Raw genomic sequence first — 13982 nt, 5'->3', positions numbered from 1 at the left:
TTGTTTTTCATCAAGTGAAACAGAACAAAAGGACCATACAGCACAAAGATTTGCAGCTAGACAATGGGATTCCATGTATTTTTTTTTTAATTATAAAAATAAGATCTCTTATGAATTTTTATTTTTTTCACACAACTTTAATCTTAATTTTTTATAATTCTAGAAAAATAAATTATGAATTTCATATATATTTTTTGAATTTTCTAATAATTTTGGATTTTTGTTGAAAAGTCTAAACATTTTAAATTAATATTTTAGTTATAGTTGAAAGATCAAATTAAGTAGTAAGGGTAAATAAATATAAAATTTATTAAAATTTAAATAATTGAATGATTGAAGAATTGAAAGAGAAAGTAAAATGTTAAATCCAAATTGAAGTCACTGGCGCGTGCCTTGATTTTGTAAACAAAAATAGATTCCTTTCAAAACCTATTCAACCATTGGTCCGTGCCTTTCAATCTCCCCAAATCATGTTAAAACCCACTTTGCATGGAGCAGCCGAAATAGCGACTTTTCCTTCCTTTGACTTATTTGACTGCAGAAGTTGTCAGACTTTTTGTCTATCAGAATCTGATCAGTTTAGAAGATGCCAAGGGGTATCTCTTTTTTTCTTCTCCATTATTAAATTACTATCTCAATTGCGGGGTTATACGAGGGGAAAAAAATAATCAAAATAATAAATAAGTAAATAAAAATGAAGTAGAAGAACCCAGATTTCAAATGAGTAAATTTAAACTTGAAAAGGATCTTTCTGATTTTCGAAGAATGAGGGGCAAATGGATTGATCGAGAAAGATCTCTTGTTCTTATTATAAGATCGTGTGATTAGATTCGCAGTCAAAGAAATAAAATAATAAATTAAATTAAGGATATTTTATTAAAACTAAACAATTATACGTACATATTTTTATTTTAAAAATTACGGATTTTAAATTAAAAATAAGAATAGGTTTTGCATGCTTTTGTTTTGGCCTACAGTTAAAAAAAAACCCAAAGGGGTAGTAATAGGTAGGTAGTAAACGGTAACACAGCTTGGCAGCAACTGTAAGGATGAAGCTTCTTTCCTTCCTCAATTCAAACCCCTATATATCTGTTTATAGCAAGTGTTCCTATATTGAGCACAATTCGGATCTCTTCTCGTTCCTAAAAATTTATATATAATAATCGTATTATACTCTACTTTTCTTTTTTGTTACAAGCAAACCCAGAATTCACGTGCTACTTGTAAGTATATGTAACAGAAATTAGATGTTAATTTGTATATATATATTGGTTAAAGATATTGCTTATGTTATCATTATCACCATCGTAATTATATTTTCTGTTTCTGTTTCTTTCTTTTTTTCCCTTACTTTATTCATTTATGTACTTCTTTTTTGGTGTTTTTCCTGACATTATATAGGGTTCTGAGGTATAATTCATATGTGTGAAGATAAAGGGTATTTTGAGATGGGTAGGTGGAACAGGTTTGGTGGGGTTTTTTTTAGCATTGCATTGGCGGCGGTGGCGGTGAGAGTGGGGGTGAAAGGGTATCCAGCGGAGGATCTGGTAGTGAAATTACCTGGTCAGCCGCCAGTTGGGTTTAAGCAGTATGCTGGGTATGTTGATGTAGATGTAAAGGCTGGGAGGAGCTTGTTTTATTACTTCGTTGAAGCTGATAAGAACCCTGAGAAGCAGCCCCTCACTCTCTGGCTCAATGGAGGTTCTGTGCTTTTTTGCTCTTCTATAAAACTTGAATCTTCAGTCCATTATTTTCAAATCTTTTTGTTGTTGTTGTTGTTGTTGTTGCTGCTTTGTGGACTGAATTATTGAGTTTTGATATGAAATATGTTCCCATTGTTGTCTGTGTGGTTGTTGTGTATTTGTACTTTCATTCTTTCTTCTGTCACATTGTTTTCAATTTAGTACTTAAATTTTTTTTGGGTTTTGTTTTCTGTCTTTCCGGGGTGAAGATTCATTTTCGTTGTGTGAAACCACCGTTTTCTCCCACATGTTGTACTTTGGTTCCTTTTATCAATGCTTGGTATTATTAACTTATTTCTGAAAGAGTATCTTTTGAGATTCTAAATATATGTAAAAAAAAATAAAACAAAAACTCTAGAACATTAATGAGTATATTTGTATTCAAAACGCCCTAAATTCGGGGGTAGTAGACCTTGCTCCTGCTATATTTCTCTCATTCATGTTTGGGCTTATGAACTTGGTCATGTTTAAAAGTGGAGACCCTGGTTTTAGCTTCAAAACTAGTTCAAATGTATTGAGAGAGAGAGAGAGTGATGATATGTTGTAGCCATGGGAGTAGAGATGATTCTCTGTTTATATTGATTGTTATCCTCAAATTTCATTTCAGGGCCAGGGTGTTCCTCCGTGGGAGGGGGTGCTTTTACAGAATTGGGTCCATTTTATCCTAGAGGTGACGGCCGAAGCCTTCGAATAAATTCAATGTCATGGAACAAAGGTACAAAATATGTTTATTGCATTAAAATGCAATGAGATTTCAGTATTTGATTGTTAATGAATACAAATAATGTTCTTTCTTCTTTTTTTCATTTTGTTCTCAATAGCATCAAATCTCCTGTTTGTTGAGTCCCCTGTTGGTGTAGGCTGGTCTTACTCAAATACATCTTCAGATTATATCCGTGGGGATGCTTCCACTGGTAATGTGATTTCACCAACTGATCTTAGGATAATTCCTGCAACAAGCTTCATTGATAGATATTGAAATTTATAGTTTTGGAGAAAAAAAATTGTTAAGAACTTGATCTCTTTTTCCTGTCAGCCAAGGATATGTATATTTTCATGATGAAATGGTATGAGAAGTTCCCAGAATTCAAGTCCAGAGAACTGTTTCTTACTGGAGAAAGCTATGCAGGTAAGTTTAGTTTACAGAAACACTTTGGAAAATGCCTGTCTACAACTACATGTTTCTACATGGCAAATCAGATGCAATAGCAAAATTCTATGTCATTTCCTACTCTTTTACAGTATCAAAATAGAATATGATATATTTTAGATTTGGTACCAAGTCTTAGTATTGTTGTTATTTAAGGCAGTAATCAGAAAATTTTCAGTCCACCTTTTACCTTGATTCAGTTTTACAGTTGCATGACGCGTTGTCATACAGGACATTACATACCACAGTTGGCTGAAGTTCTACTGGATCATAATGCACGATCAAAGGGTTTTAAGTTTAACATCAAAGGAGTTGCTGTAAGAAAACTTGCACTACCCTATGTTATTTGATAAGAAATAAAAGAGAAGATGATATTGGGATCTTGTGGTTCTTCCTTTGATTTGTTTAACATTTTTACTTGGCTTGTTTCATTTTATTAATTTTCTTTTCTGATTTTAGATTGGGAATCCTCTTCTACGACTTGATCGGGATGTTCCTGCAACATATGAATTCTTCTGGTCACATGGGATGATTTCTGATGAAGTTGGCCTTACCATCATGAATGAATGTGATTTCGATGACTATGTCTTTGAGAGTCCTCATAATGTATCCCGCCCCTGCTCCCAGGCCATAGTTGAAGCAAATAGAATCGTTGGTAATTATGTGAACAATTATGATGTTCTCCTAGATATTTGTTATCCATCTCTCGTCGAACAAGAATTGAGATTGCGGAAAATGGTATGCTTCTCTTTTCCTTTCTTCCTTCTTACAAGTAGTTGCATGAACTAACTGAATTAAACCCCGTATCCGTCATTTCTTTTTTCTCACCTCTGCAATGATTAACTTTTCCTGATATACACAGGCAACGAAGATAAGTATTGGTATTGATGTGTGTATGAGCTTTGAAAGGCGTTTCTACTTAAACCTACCTGAGGTTCAGATGGCACTTTATGCTAATCGCACCAAATTACCTTATGATTGGAGTATGTGCAGTGGGTAAGTTCAAATATGGTAGTGGGTTTGGGAGTTGTGTCAACATTTATCCTAAGGATAGTATGTAATGGATCTTATGGTATCTTAAATCAGTGACATGCTTTTTATAAAAGTATTGTTTAGAATTTCTAATGATCCTTTACGCCATGATGGTGGTTTTTTGTGTGTGCACTGAACAGTCGTTTAAGCTACAGTGACAGTGATGGTAACATAAACATCCTTCCTATTCTCAAAAAAATTATCCTGAATGGCATTCCTGTCTGGATATTCAGGTAAAATAGAGAATCTCTTTACCTTATTTCACACATGGAGCATGGATGCTATAATTATATATGTGTGTGTGTGTGTAATTAGTCAAAATTAATGATTGCAGTGGGGATCAAGACTCGGTAGTGCCATTGCTTGGCTCGAGGACACTGGTTCGTGAACTAGCTCATGACTTGAAGTTCAAGATTACAGTCCCATATGGAGCTTGGTTTCACAAACAGCAGGTTTTTAATGATTGCCAACAAATCTAAAGAGTTATGCTTTTAAGGTTTGCAACTTTCTTCACTTTCTTGGGTCTATGTTTTTTGGTTAGGTTGGAGGATGGGTGACTGAATACGGAAATTTGTTGACCTTTGCCACTGTGAGGGGGGCTGCACATATGGTACCATATTCACAACCATCAAGAGCCTTGCATTTGTTCAGTTCATTCGTCCATGGCCGGAGACTGCCGAACAATATACATCCTCCCATTCATGAATGAGAACACTGTAAACCATACAGCAAAGTGTGATACAGTTTCAAGTTGTTCCGAGTTTCAGAATATGCTCGTCCAATAGGGTAATAAAGGAATAAGGGGGTGTCTCCAGAAGAAAATGGGGGCAAACCTTGATTTGTAGTGGCAGAGAGAGAGAGAGAGAGAGAGAGAGAGAGAGAGTTTGATTGTAGGACTAAATTCTTTATGTGATTGAAATGGATGATCAGGCTCCGATTAATTTGATAAGAGAGAATATGGTTTTGATGATGGGAAAATGTAATTTGATTCATTGGTTTAAGGTTTATAATTGAAGTGTCTGCATCTGACAGCTCAATGAACCAATTCTCTGGAAAATATACACATCTCTGATGCATGATGTGGTTAATTGAACCTTCTTCCATATCCAGTTCCAAGGCCGTCCTGTCATTGTTACAAAATCTATCCTTCCTTGATTAAAAAAGTGTTTTTTTTCCAGCAGTCCAAAGCCAACAAATTATTTACTCTCTTAAAGATTGAAGAGTTGCAGCAGTAGTGAGTTGGTTTTCAAGCGTTGGCAGTCTCCATGTATTGTTACCCACCTTAAATATAAAATATGTGAGAAAGCCAACAAAGCTTACATGCCAAGCAGCATTAACTCATCCATTCTCCCACACTATGCTTTTTTACTTAATTATTGTTATGAAGCCACTAAATACCGAAGCCTTGAATGATAAAAACCTTTTTAATAATTTTTACATTCATGGTATGGGATTTTCAACCATTTTCCCATATTATTTTAATCACATTATTTTATATATCCCATCTAGTACTATCCAAGGGTCGGATAGCCTACCCGGCCCCGTAAACCCGATCTGAGTTAGAGCAAGCCTGGAGAAGAATTTTCACACGTCAGCCTGACCCAATTTCGGTTTAAATAATAAAAATGTTATATAAACTTAATTGTAAAAATATATAAAATATCAATTAAAATTAAAAAAATTAAAATATTATTATTTTTTGAAAAACGAAATGGGGGGAGGCCAACCCAGCCCGATAACAAGCACCGGACTCCTCTAATCCAATCGTATTTAATCTATTATTGGTATAATGAAATGTGACCTCAGTATCCTTAATAGATCCTGAAAGATATTCCATAAAATAAATTCAGGCTTTCTTAAAGATAAAGAAACAACAGCTGGAAAACATGCACAGTCTTGCTTAACATTACTTGATCCCGTGACATTTAATTAAAAGTCCAAATACATGCATGCATAGCCCCTCCATCTCCATTGAATACGGAAAAGCATAGATATGATAATAAAGAGTCATGGTCGACCTTTTGCCGCTACTTGCACCCACATTTTTTATACATAACACTGCAGCCCCATACATGAAAAATTACATCAACCATTGAAATTTGGGCATTGAGAATCAAATCATTCGTACTAATAAATAAGTTTGACTATGCACCAATGCAGAGAGAGAAAGGGGGAGAGCTCATATTATTAACAATTCCTCACAAAAAAATTGCTCAATAAATAATAGTAATAATATACTGTTAATTTTGATGTTTATTTTTTGTATATGTTGATTAGGGTAATTTTGCTAGCATAACCAAGTCCAAAATCTTGACATCAAGACTGTCATCTATCCTTACAATGCCATCCGTGCCATCCACACCAATTAACTTGCCAGTAACCCCACGAAGTGAGCCACCCATGATTTTGATCTTATCTGATTTCCTTGGGGGTACTATCTCCATCTCACTCGGCATCACAATTATGGTATCGCCACTGCCATTTAATCCGAGCCCCACCTTACACGATCCATCCTGTATTTATGGACCATCAATTATTTTTCAAACACTCCCATTACAGTCAATAACAGTGCCTTACAACATGCCTCACTACAGATGAGGTTTCAACAGCAGCTTGGTCCCATGAGGTCTAAAAACTGACCATTTTTTGTGGTAATATCTATTACAATACTAGAGTATATGCCCTGACTATGCTTCAGAAAATTAAGAGTTAAAATATCATAAATACCCGACATATGAAAACTTTAAAATCTATATAAAATGAATACAAAAGTTAAACTTCACATAAATTGTCATACTTTGGAAACAAAAATAACATATACACTATACAAACACAAATTTCTCTAAATTGAACCATTATGACAAATTACGAACACTTATTTGCCCTCTAAATTGAACCACTACCAAAAACCATGCAAGATATAAAATGAATTGAGACATTACACAAGTATAACAAGAAAAAAAAATCGCAATACGAGAAATAACATGAAAAAGACAGGAACACATGAACATGTCATAACATACATAGAGGTATCAATATTGTATCTAACAATAAAAGATTATTCCCATAACCAAACATATAATCTATAATTATAAACCCAAACAATTCATGCCATAAGCTATAGCCTAAAGTTGATTAATACCAATGCTCAGCTCTCAATTAAACATGGATTCAATTTCCTTAGCCTAGTATTGGTTTTGGGGACAACTTTTAAGAGGACTACACATGAAAAACTGAACCGAAATGCAAGTATTTCAAACAAAGGACATTCGTGGATGGTACATGCACCTTTAGAACATAGATATATTTGAAATATGTAATCATTAAAGATAATAACCAATTAAGCAATTGTAATAAAAATTAAACCAAGACCACTTCAATTTTCATGGCACTGAAGAAAATAATTTGTAAATGTATATTTATACAGAAGCAAAAGGCAAATATTTTTAGAACATTGATGGAAGACATACCTGAAGCACCTCTTGGATAATTCCAAGAGTCTCATCTCCAGATTTGTGCACATTGACCAAAATATCAGGCATGAACCATGGTCCTTCATTGTCAGCACCTGCAAGCACTGAATGTTAAATTGGAGGGATATTTACAGTTTACTTTTTTCTTTCATTTTCTTAAAGTTTTGAACTGCAATGCAGGAAATAAATTAACATAAACTTAAAGCATTCTAGAAAAACTACAGAAGTACCGAAGCCTTCATTTCTTCAGTCATAATGAAAAACAAACTCAAAATGGGTTCCAGGGTTAACAACAGAGAACTAATAAAAGAAATTTTAAGAACTGATCAAAAAGGTAAGTTATTCAGAATTTGTCACCAAAACAGATCAGGTATAAAAAGAATTAATGAATTATATGGGAAATAAAATTTAAATCCCATAAAAACATCCAGAACCTCCAGGCAATGACCCAAATAAAAAATGTTCAGTATTCTAAAAAAAACAGGTGGGGGAGACAGAAAAAGTACCTATTACAGGAGAGATAATATCAAGACCGCCAGTTCCAGGTGTCATTGGCTGCCCTCCAGGTGTACCTGGAATATAGAATCCCGAGCTTGGCGTCATAGGCTGCCCACTGGGAGTTGATGGCATATAAGGACTAGGAGCATTGGCTGAAACAAACATACAATATGAGCAACAGTGCAACACTAAAGAACATCAACACATTCAAATAGCAAAAGTAAGCCAAAATATAATTACCATAAGCCAAATTGCTATCCCTTGGTGTTCCAGCCTCACTGTAATTACCACCAGGAGTACTAGCCCAACCTGAACCAGGAGTAGGTGCTTCATATGCCCTTGAAGGAGGACTTCCAGGCTGAAAGGAACAGCATTACAGTTATTTTACAACGAACGAATCAAATTCATATACTTTCAGTTAGGAAAAATAGCTATATCACTAATGGCACCAAACCGTGGAAGAAATCTAACCTGATACTGCGGACTAGTTCCCCAAGAGGCAGGATTTCCTTCCTCCCAATTATCCCTAATTTGCAGTCATAATAATAATAAAAAACCAATCGTTAACCAGGCATGATTAAACCACTGAGGCAGGATGCACTCAATAAATGGAATCTACAAATAAACCTGGGTGGACTCATTGGTGCATAAGGATTCCATGCCCTGTCACGCATAGGTGTTCTCATGCCATCATGGATTGGTGTTGCTACAGAGAACATAAAAGTAACCAATTACTATGGTCCTAGTATATAACAATATCAGTTATTAATGGAAGTATCCACACTTGAAAAGCACAAGAAAACACTAAATACATGAAAAAAAAGGTACCTCCAGGATCTCTCATAGGAGTCATATATAGATGTAAAGGAGTTCGTGAAGGGTGCATAGGTGTTTCACTTCCCATACCATATCGAGATGTATCACTGGTGAAAAAATAAAACATACAACATCAGAACACGTAAGAAGAGAGCTTTCATAGTCAAGAAACAACAAAATGGATGCCAAGGAAATCATATTTACCGAGTGGGTGTTGAATAACCACATTATCAGATATAAAATTGCGATCGACTGCAGACATGAACAAGTTCTATAAGTCATAAAGATGCTAGAGAAAAGGAGAAAACATTTCGAACATTAACCTGAACTTGCCTGTAACAACCTTCATTTGAGACTCCAACTCAACTCTAACTGATTGACCTTTAATATCTACAACACGTCCACGGTAACCCTTAAAAGGACCCTGTCGAATTTTCACAGTAGTACCAATCAAAGCATCATGCCCTCCTCTTCCACCTCTGTGTCTCCCGCTGGCTGTTTTGAATAGGCAGAAACTAATAGCATCAAGCTTATACTGAAACTTAATCACTTAACTAGAGAAAATGAAAATTCAGACAAATCCAAAAACCATGTTTGTACAAACAAGAATGACAAAACCAACATACAATCAAATGGAGGACCTCCCCTAGCAAATCTGCTTGGTGATGGTGGTACACGTGGTGGAGTCTTGAAGCTACCAAATCTTGAGAAAGAATCACCCTAAAAGATTGAATCAAGTTCACTACCTCAATTAAATGGTGTTAATTACACATGAATTAACCAGCGAAAAAATGAAAAGAAAAGTCTAACATTTCTGTTCCCATTGGAACGTGATCCTCCCACTATACAACAAGAATCAGCTTTAACACATATAAACCCAGCATGCTCAAGGTGATGTCGATCATACACGAACAAAACTCCTTTGTATATGTGCTCTACAGGGCCTTGTTTCCCCTAAATTTATAGAAGTGGATGGTTAGTAAACTAAAAATTCATAAAGTGAATACTAGGACAAACCAAAATGAAAAACGAGAATCTTACTTTACAATGACCCTCAAGTATCCTAACCACATCTTTCACAGAAATAGGATTCCTATATCTGTCTTGCACATTAAATTTTTTGTCAAGCTTGCATTTGATTTCCCTCAATTTGACAAGAGAAACCTCTGGCCGCTCTGGAACACCCTTAAGAACCTAAAAGAAAGTAAACGACCATGAGAACAGTCAAAAGAGTAGCAGTGAAAATCCGGTTACTTAAGAGAGGTCACTCACCTGAAATGCTTCACTTTCTACACGTATAATTACTCCAAAGCTATTGTTACTGAAACATAATTAATACCTTAAGACCCCAAATTAACTAAAGACAAGTCCAAATCCTTCAGCGAAAAACTACTTACTCTAGTAGCACAAGGTCATGAAGCTCAAAGTCCCCAATTTTTGTAACACCAGTAGTTACTTCAGAGCTCTCAACGACATCATCAGCAAAAACACGGATCTAATATAAGAAATGCCAATTATTTTTCCACAAAGATATTCTTTAGGTCTGGACCAGACTTCAAAAGATGTATTACTTACATGTTCTTTGGTTGTATCAGATAAAATGATGAGAACATGCTGCTCAACCTTGACAACCATACCGGTTGCACCTTCCTTCGTCCCAGAAACAACCTTCACGTGATTCCCAGGCTCGAAGTACTTACACAACTCTTTTTCGTTAACAGTAAGAGTTTTCTGAAAAACATCGTTGAAGGCCAAGTATGACCTAGCAATAAGATATCTTACATGCACACTAGTGATCAAAGACTTAACTCAAAGAATACCAATATTGACTTACAGGAAGGCCTTTCATTTCCGGTCTAATATGGACATTCTCTTCCTCAACCTTTTCAACCCATCCCTTTAAATTTTTCAGATCTCCCTTGACAACAATAACTGCATCACCCTTCAAGAAATGGTTTTTCTTTCTGTTTGCAAACAAAGTTGATAAACCAACCATTTCACCTTCTCCATTATTGCCAGGTGTCCGAAACTTTTCGAGTTCATCAAACGTTGGTTTTATGTTATGAGCACTAATTGACTTCATCGACACCGTTTTGTACAAGAACCCATCTTTAAACAACATGCCCCCAATATTCTCAAAGTAATCACCAGTGATCGAATTTCGTCTGCGCTCTACACGAATATGAAGTTCCCTAAAAAAAGCACAAATATCAAGACATGTGAGCTTAAGTTTTCTGAAACAAATAAATGTGGTAGATTTTTCACTAGAGGTTGGAACCATTTAACCTACCTAGCTTCATCAACATTCATAAAACGAGGAGGAGGGACGAAAGCTTTCTTCTTTGCAACTTCTCTTCCTTCCTGTATGAAACAGTATAAGACCAGATCAAAGATGATGGAACCAGGAAAGAAAGCCAAATAGTTCATGTAAATCAGTTAAAATACAATCATATATAGACAACAAACAAACTATACCTGCATTGGAAAATTAAAACACTATCTTATTGTAAGGCTTTCAACATGCACAATCCATGAGATAAACACCTAAAACAAATGCAATCAATTCCATACCAATTTATTAGCAAGAGCCTGTAAGTCAATCCTAGGAATCAATTTCACAGTGACTCTCTGCCGCACATTATCCACATCAACCACCTATGAAATAGAAATTACACAGTCAGACTAAGATTTTTCAAAAGGGAATATTCATGAAAGTAGAAAAAGACAAAAGGCATACTTGAGCAAGATCACCCTTGTATGTCCCAATCTTCATTCTGACCCAGGTATCTCTAGAAAGATCAGCCGCTTTGCTTTCCACTGATAAAACATCAGTCATTTCTCTTATTGGAACAAGCATAATCTTTGCTGCAAATATGGTACGCAGACCTTTCACAGCCTGAAGCAGATCAAAATTGGTCAACAGAAATATATGTAGACATCTAAAGCTACAATATCCATCCAAAAATTAAAGCAAAAGAATAAAAGATCGCAAACCTCTCTCACATGGGCATCCTTGTCTGCTTCAATATAAATATAATTTTTAAGGTGATCAAGGGCAATAACAGACCTGATTTGTAGTTCAGATCCTTTATCAATGCATTTCTGCATGAGGCAAACTGCAGTTTCTCGTTCACGACCAATCTAGCATGCATGAACATGATCTTAGTTGAACTCCGCAGCTAATGTACTAACCATTTCTGCCCAATAACAAGTTTTCAAAACTTAAACTGCACAGGAAATCATCATCATACCGCACATTTCACCATCCACAGCTTTGGATCTCTTACTGAAGGCAAAAGTGCTTGCTGCTCCACATCAGTTGTCTCCTCATCATATTCTGTGTGACTTGATCTTGCATACCTAGCCTGAATGCTTCTCTCAAGAGCTTCAACATCTTCTTGTTCATCCTCCCGGAGTGGTAATGGGCGACGGTGCATCCTTCTACCAACGTCTTCATCAGGTAGATCAGCTCCAGTCTCAACTATGAAATCTGCATTTCCAGACATCAATATATCAGCAACATTAAGAAAATCAAGGATGAAAAACCAGGCACAAATAGAAGGTTCAACAGAAATCACCATACTAAGATATGCCACTTATTCATTACACTCTTATCAGCGAAATAGCTTTCTATGACAATTCCATAAGGGTTTACCAAATCAAATCATTGTGCTGATTATGCATGCCTCATCAGTCAATCTGAACCGCATTTATCTTTTTCAATCAGAGCAACATGTACGATAATTGAAAGCAATATTGTTTGGGGCAAAACATTGAAAATGTGAACAAATGATACCAGCCATGCTATTCACATGAATGCTTCTACACATCATTTCTATCCGAGTTACTGCTACTGCAGGAGCTATAACCAATTGATTATAGGTGGAATAGAAAGATTCTCAAGAATAATATGCTAAAAACTAAGAAGCATAAAAAAATGACTAAATTAGAACTCAATAACCAGGGGAGGAGTAAAAGAAAAAACAAAACCTTGAAATTGCAATTGAATAATTTAAATTTCAAAAAAAGGAAGTATTCTTAGAACTTGCAAAACATTGAATACAAACCATCCCAATACAGGTCCAAATGCAACAGAACAGTAAAAAGTGAAGCAAGAACTATGCAGAAATGAACTCTTCTTCAGTTCCTACAAATGATTGTGATTCAATGTAATGAAAGAGGGATTCATCACATAAAAGTTTAGAATAAAAAAACAATTAGAAAACAATGAGCTCGCTGAGATTTTAACAATTATCGAAGTAGCAAATTTTCAAAGTGAGTGATTATGTCCAAAAAGGAGGAATTCCTTGAATCTGCAAGCATCAAATGCCAAGTATGCAATGTAGCATTATTTCGGCCTTGCCTAGCCAATAATAGTCACATTAAGAGTTCATTGTAATGAATGAGACTTTTCGACAGACACGTTCAGAAGGAAAAGGTTGGAAAACTACCAAAGTCATTCCTGATGTTAAATTACACTACCATAACAATGTTGAAAACAACATTCTGATAATTGCTTAGATATCAGAATGACATACAACCACCTAAAGAGTTTTGAATTTAAGTTGAACTATATTGAAGTTGAACTAAATTTAAGTTTTGAATTTGAAACTAATTTCTAAAAAATAACTTAATTTAATTTATCTCAATATATGATCAATTAGAGCACATTAATCATCAATTTTCCCACTTCATTACCAATTTCAAGAACAAAATTAAGCACATGAAATTACCGTCCTCTCCCTCATCCTCTTCCTCTTCCTCATCGCTATCGACTTGAGCTTCAAGATCAAAAAACTGAGCGCCAACACGAGGAGCCTTGCTATGCTTTTTCCCACCACCGCCATAAAGCTCATCGTCATCGTCATCATCTTCGTCTTCCTCATCGTCCTCCTCTGCCACGTCATCGATGAAATCAGATCTCCGCCGCTTCTTACTTGAACTGCCACGGCCTCTCCCTACGTCTTCGTCCTCGTCGTAATCCTCATCGACCAACAATTGGTCGTCATCTTCGTACTCTTCGTCTTCAATGTCATCATCTTCCTCACCTCTTCCTCTGGCCATTGCAGCAACTCGATGGAGGATCTAAAGTCTAAAAAAAAGATTGACGATATCATACTTCTGAATTTTTTGTGAAACCCTAGATAAGGAAGAGAAGCTTACGAGACTTTGTATATAATTAATTAATAGTTTTTAGGTTACCTGCAGCAATTCTTTTTTGCTAATAAATAACTAATCAAAATTTGTATTTTGTGGCTCGCTCTTAATCAA

General features: G+C 35.5%; 1 protein-coding gene and 1 pseudogene across 1 annotated transcript; one reads left to right on the top strand and one right to left on the bottom strand.

The window, feature by feature from the left end:
* The first annotated feature begins 1033 nt into the window (after positions 1–1033).
* On the top strand, positions 1034–4948 carry LOC105769844 (serine carboxypeptidase-like 42). The gene is made up of 11 exons (XM_012590759.2): positions 1034–1223; positions 1402–1701; positions 2350–2457; positions 2564–2656; positions 2779–2871; positions 3124–3209; positions 3352–3630; positions 3755–3888; positions 4065–4157; positions 4259–4376; positions 4466–4948. Exons 2-11 carry the CDS (start codon positions 1422–1424, stop codon positions 4631–4633), a joined length of 1452 nt encoding a protein of 483 aa, XP_012446213.1. The 5' UTR covers positions 1034–1223; positions 1402–1421; the 3' UTR covers positions 4634–4948.
* A 1082-nt stretch (positions 4949–6030) lies between these two features.
* LOC105769781 (putative transcription elongation factor SPT5 homolog 1) lies at positions 6031–13904 on the bottom strand (annotated as a pseudogene).
* Between the last annotated feature and the right edge of the window lie 78 nt (positions 13905–13982).

This window comes from Gossypium raimondii, chromosome 5 (genome assembly GCF_025698545.1).
Source record: "Gossypium raimondii isolate GPD5lz chromosome 5, ASM2569854v1, whole genome shotgun sequence".
Lineage (NCBI taxonomy): Eukaryota > Viridiplantae > Streptophyta > Magnoliopsida > Malvales > Malvaceae > Gossypium > Gossypium raimondii.
Note: the sequence above shows the minus strand (reverse complement) of the source record. Positions and strands in the feature narration are given on the sequence as shown.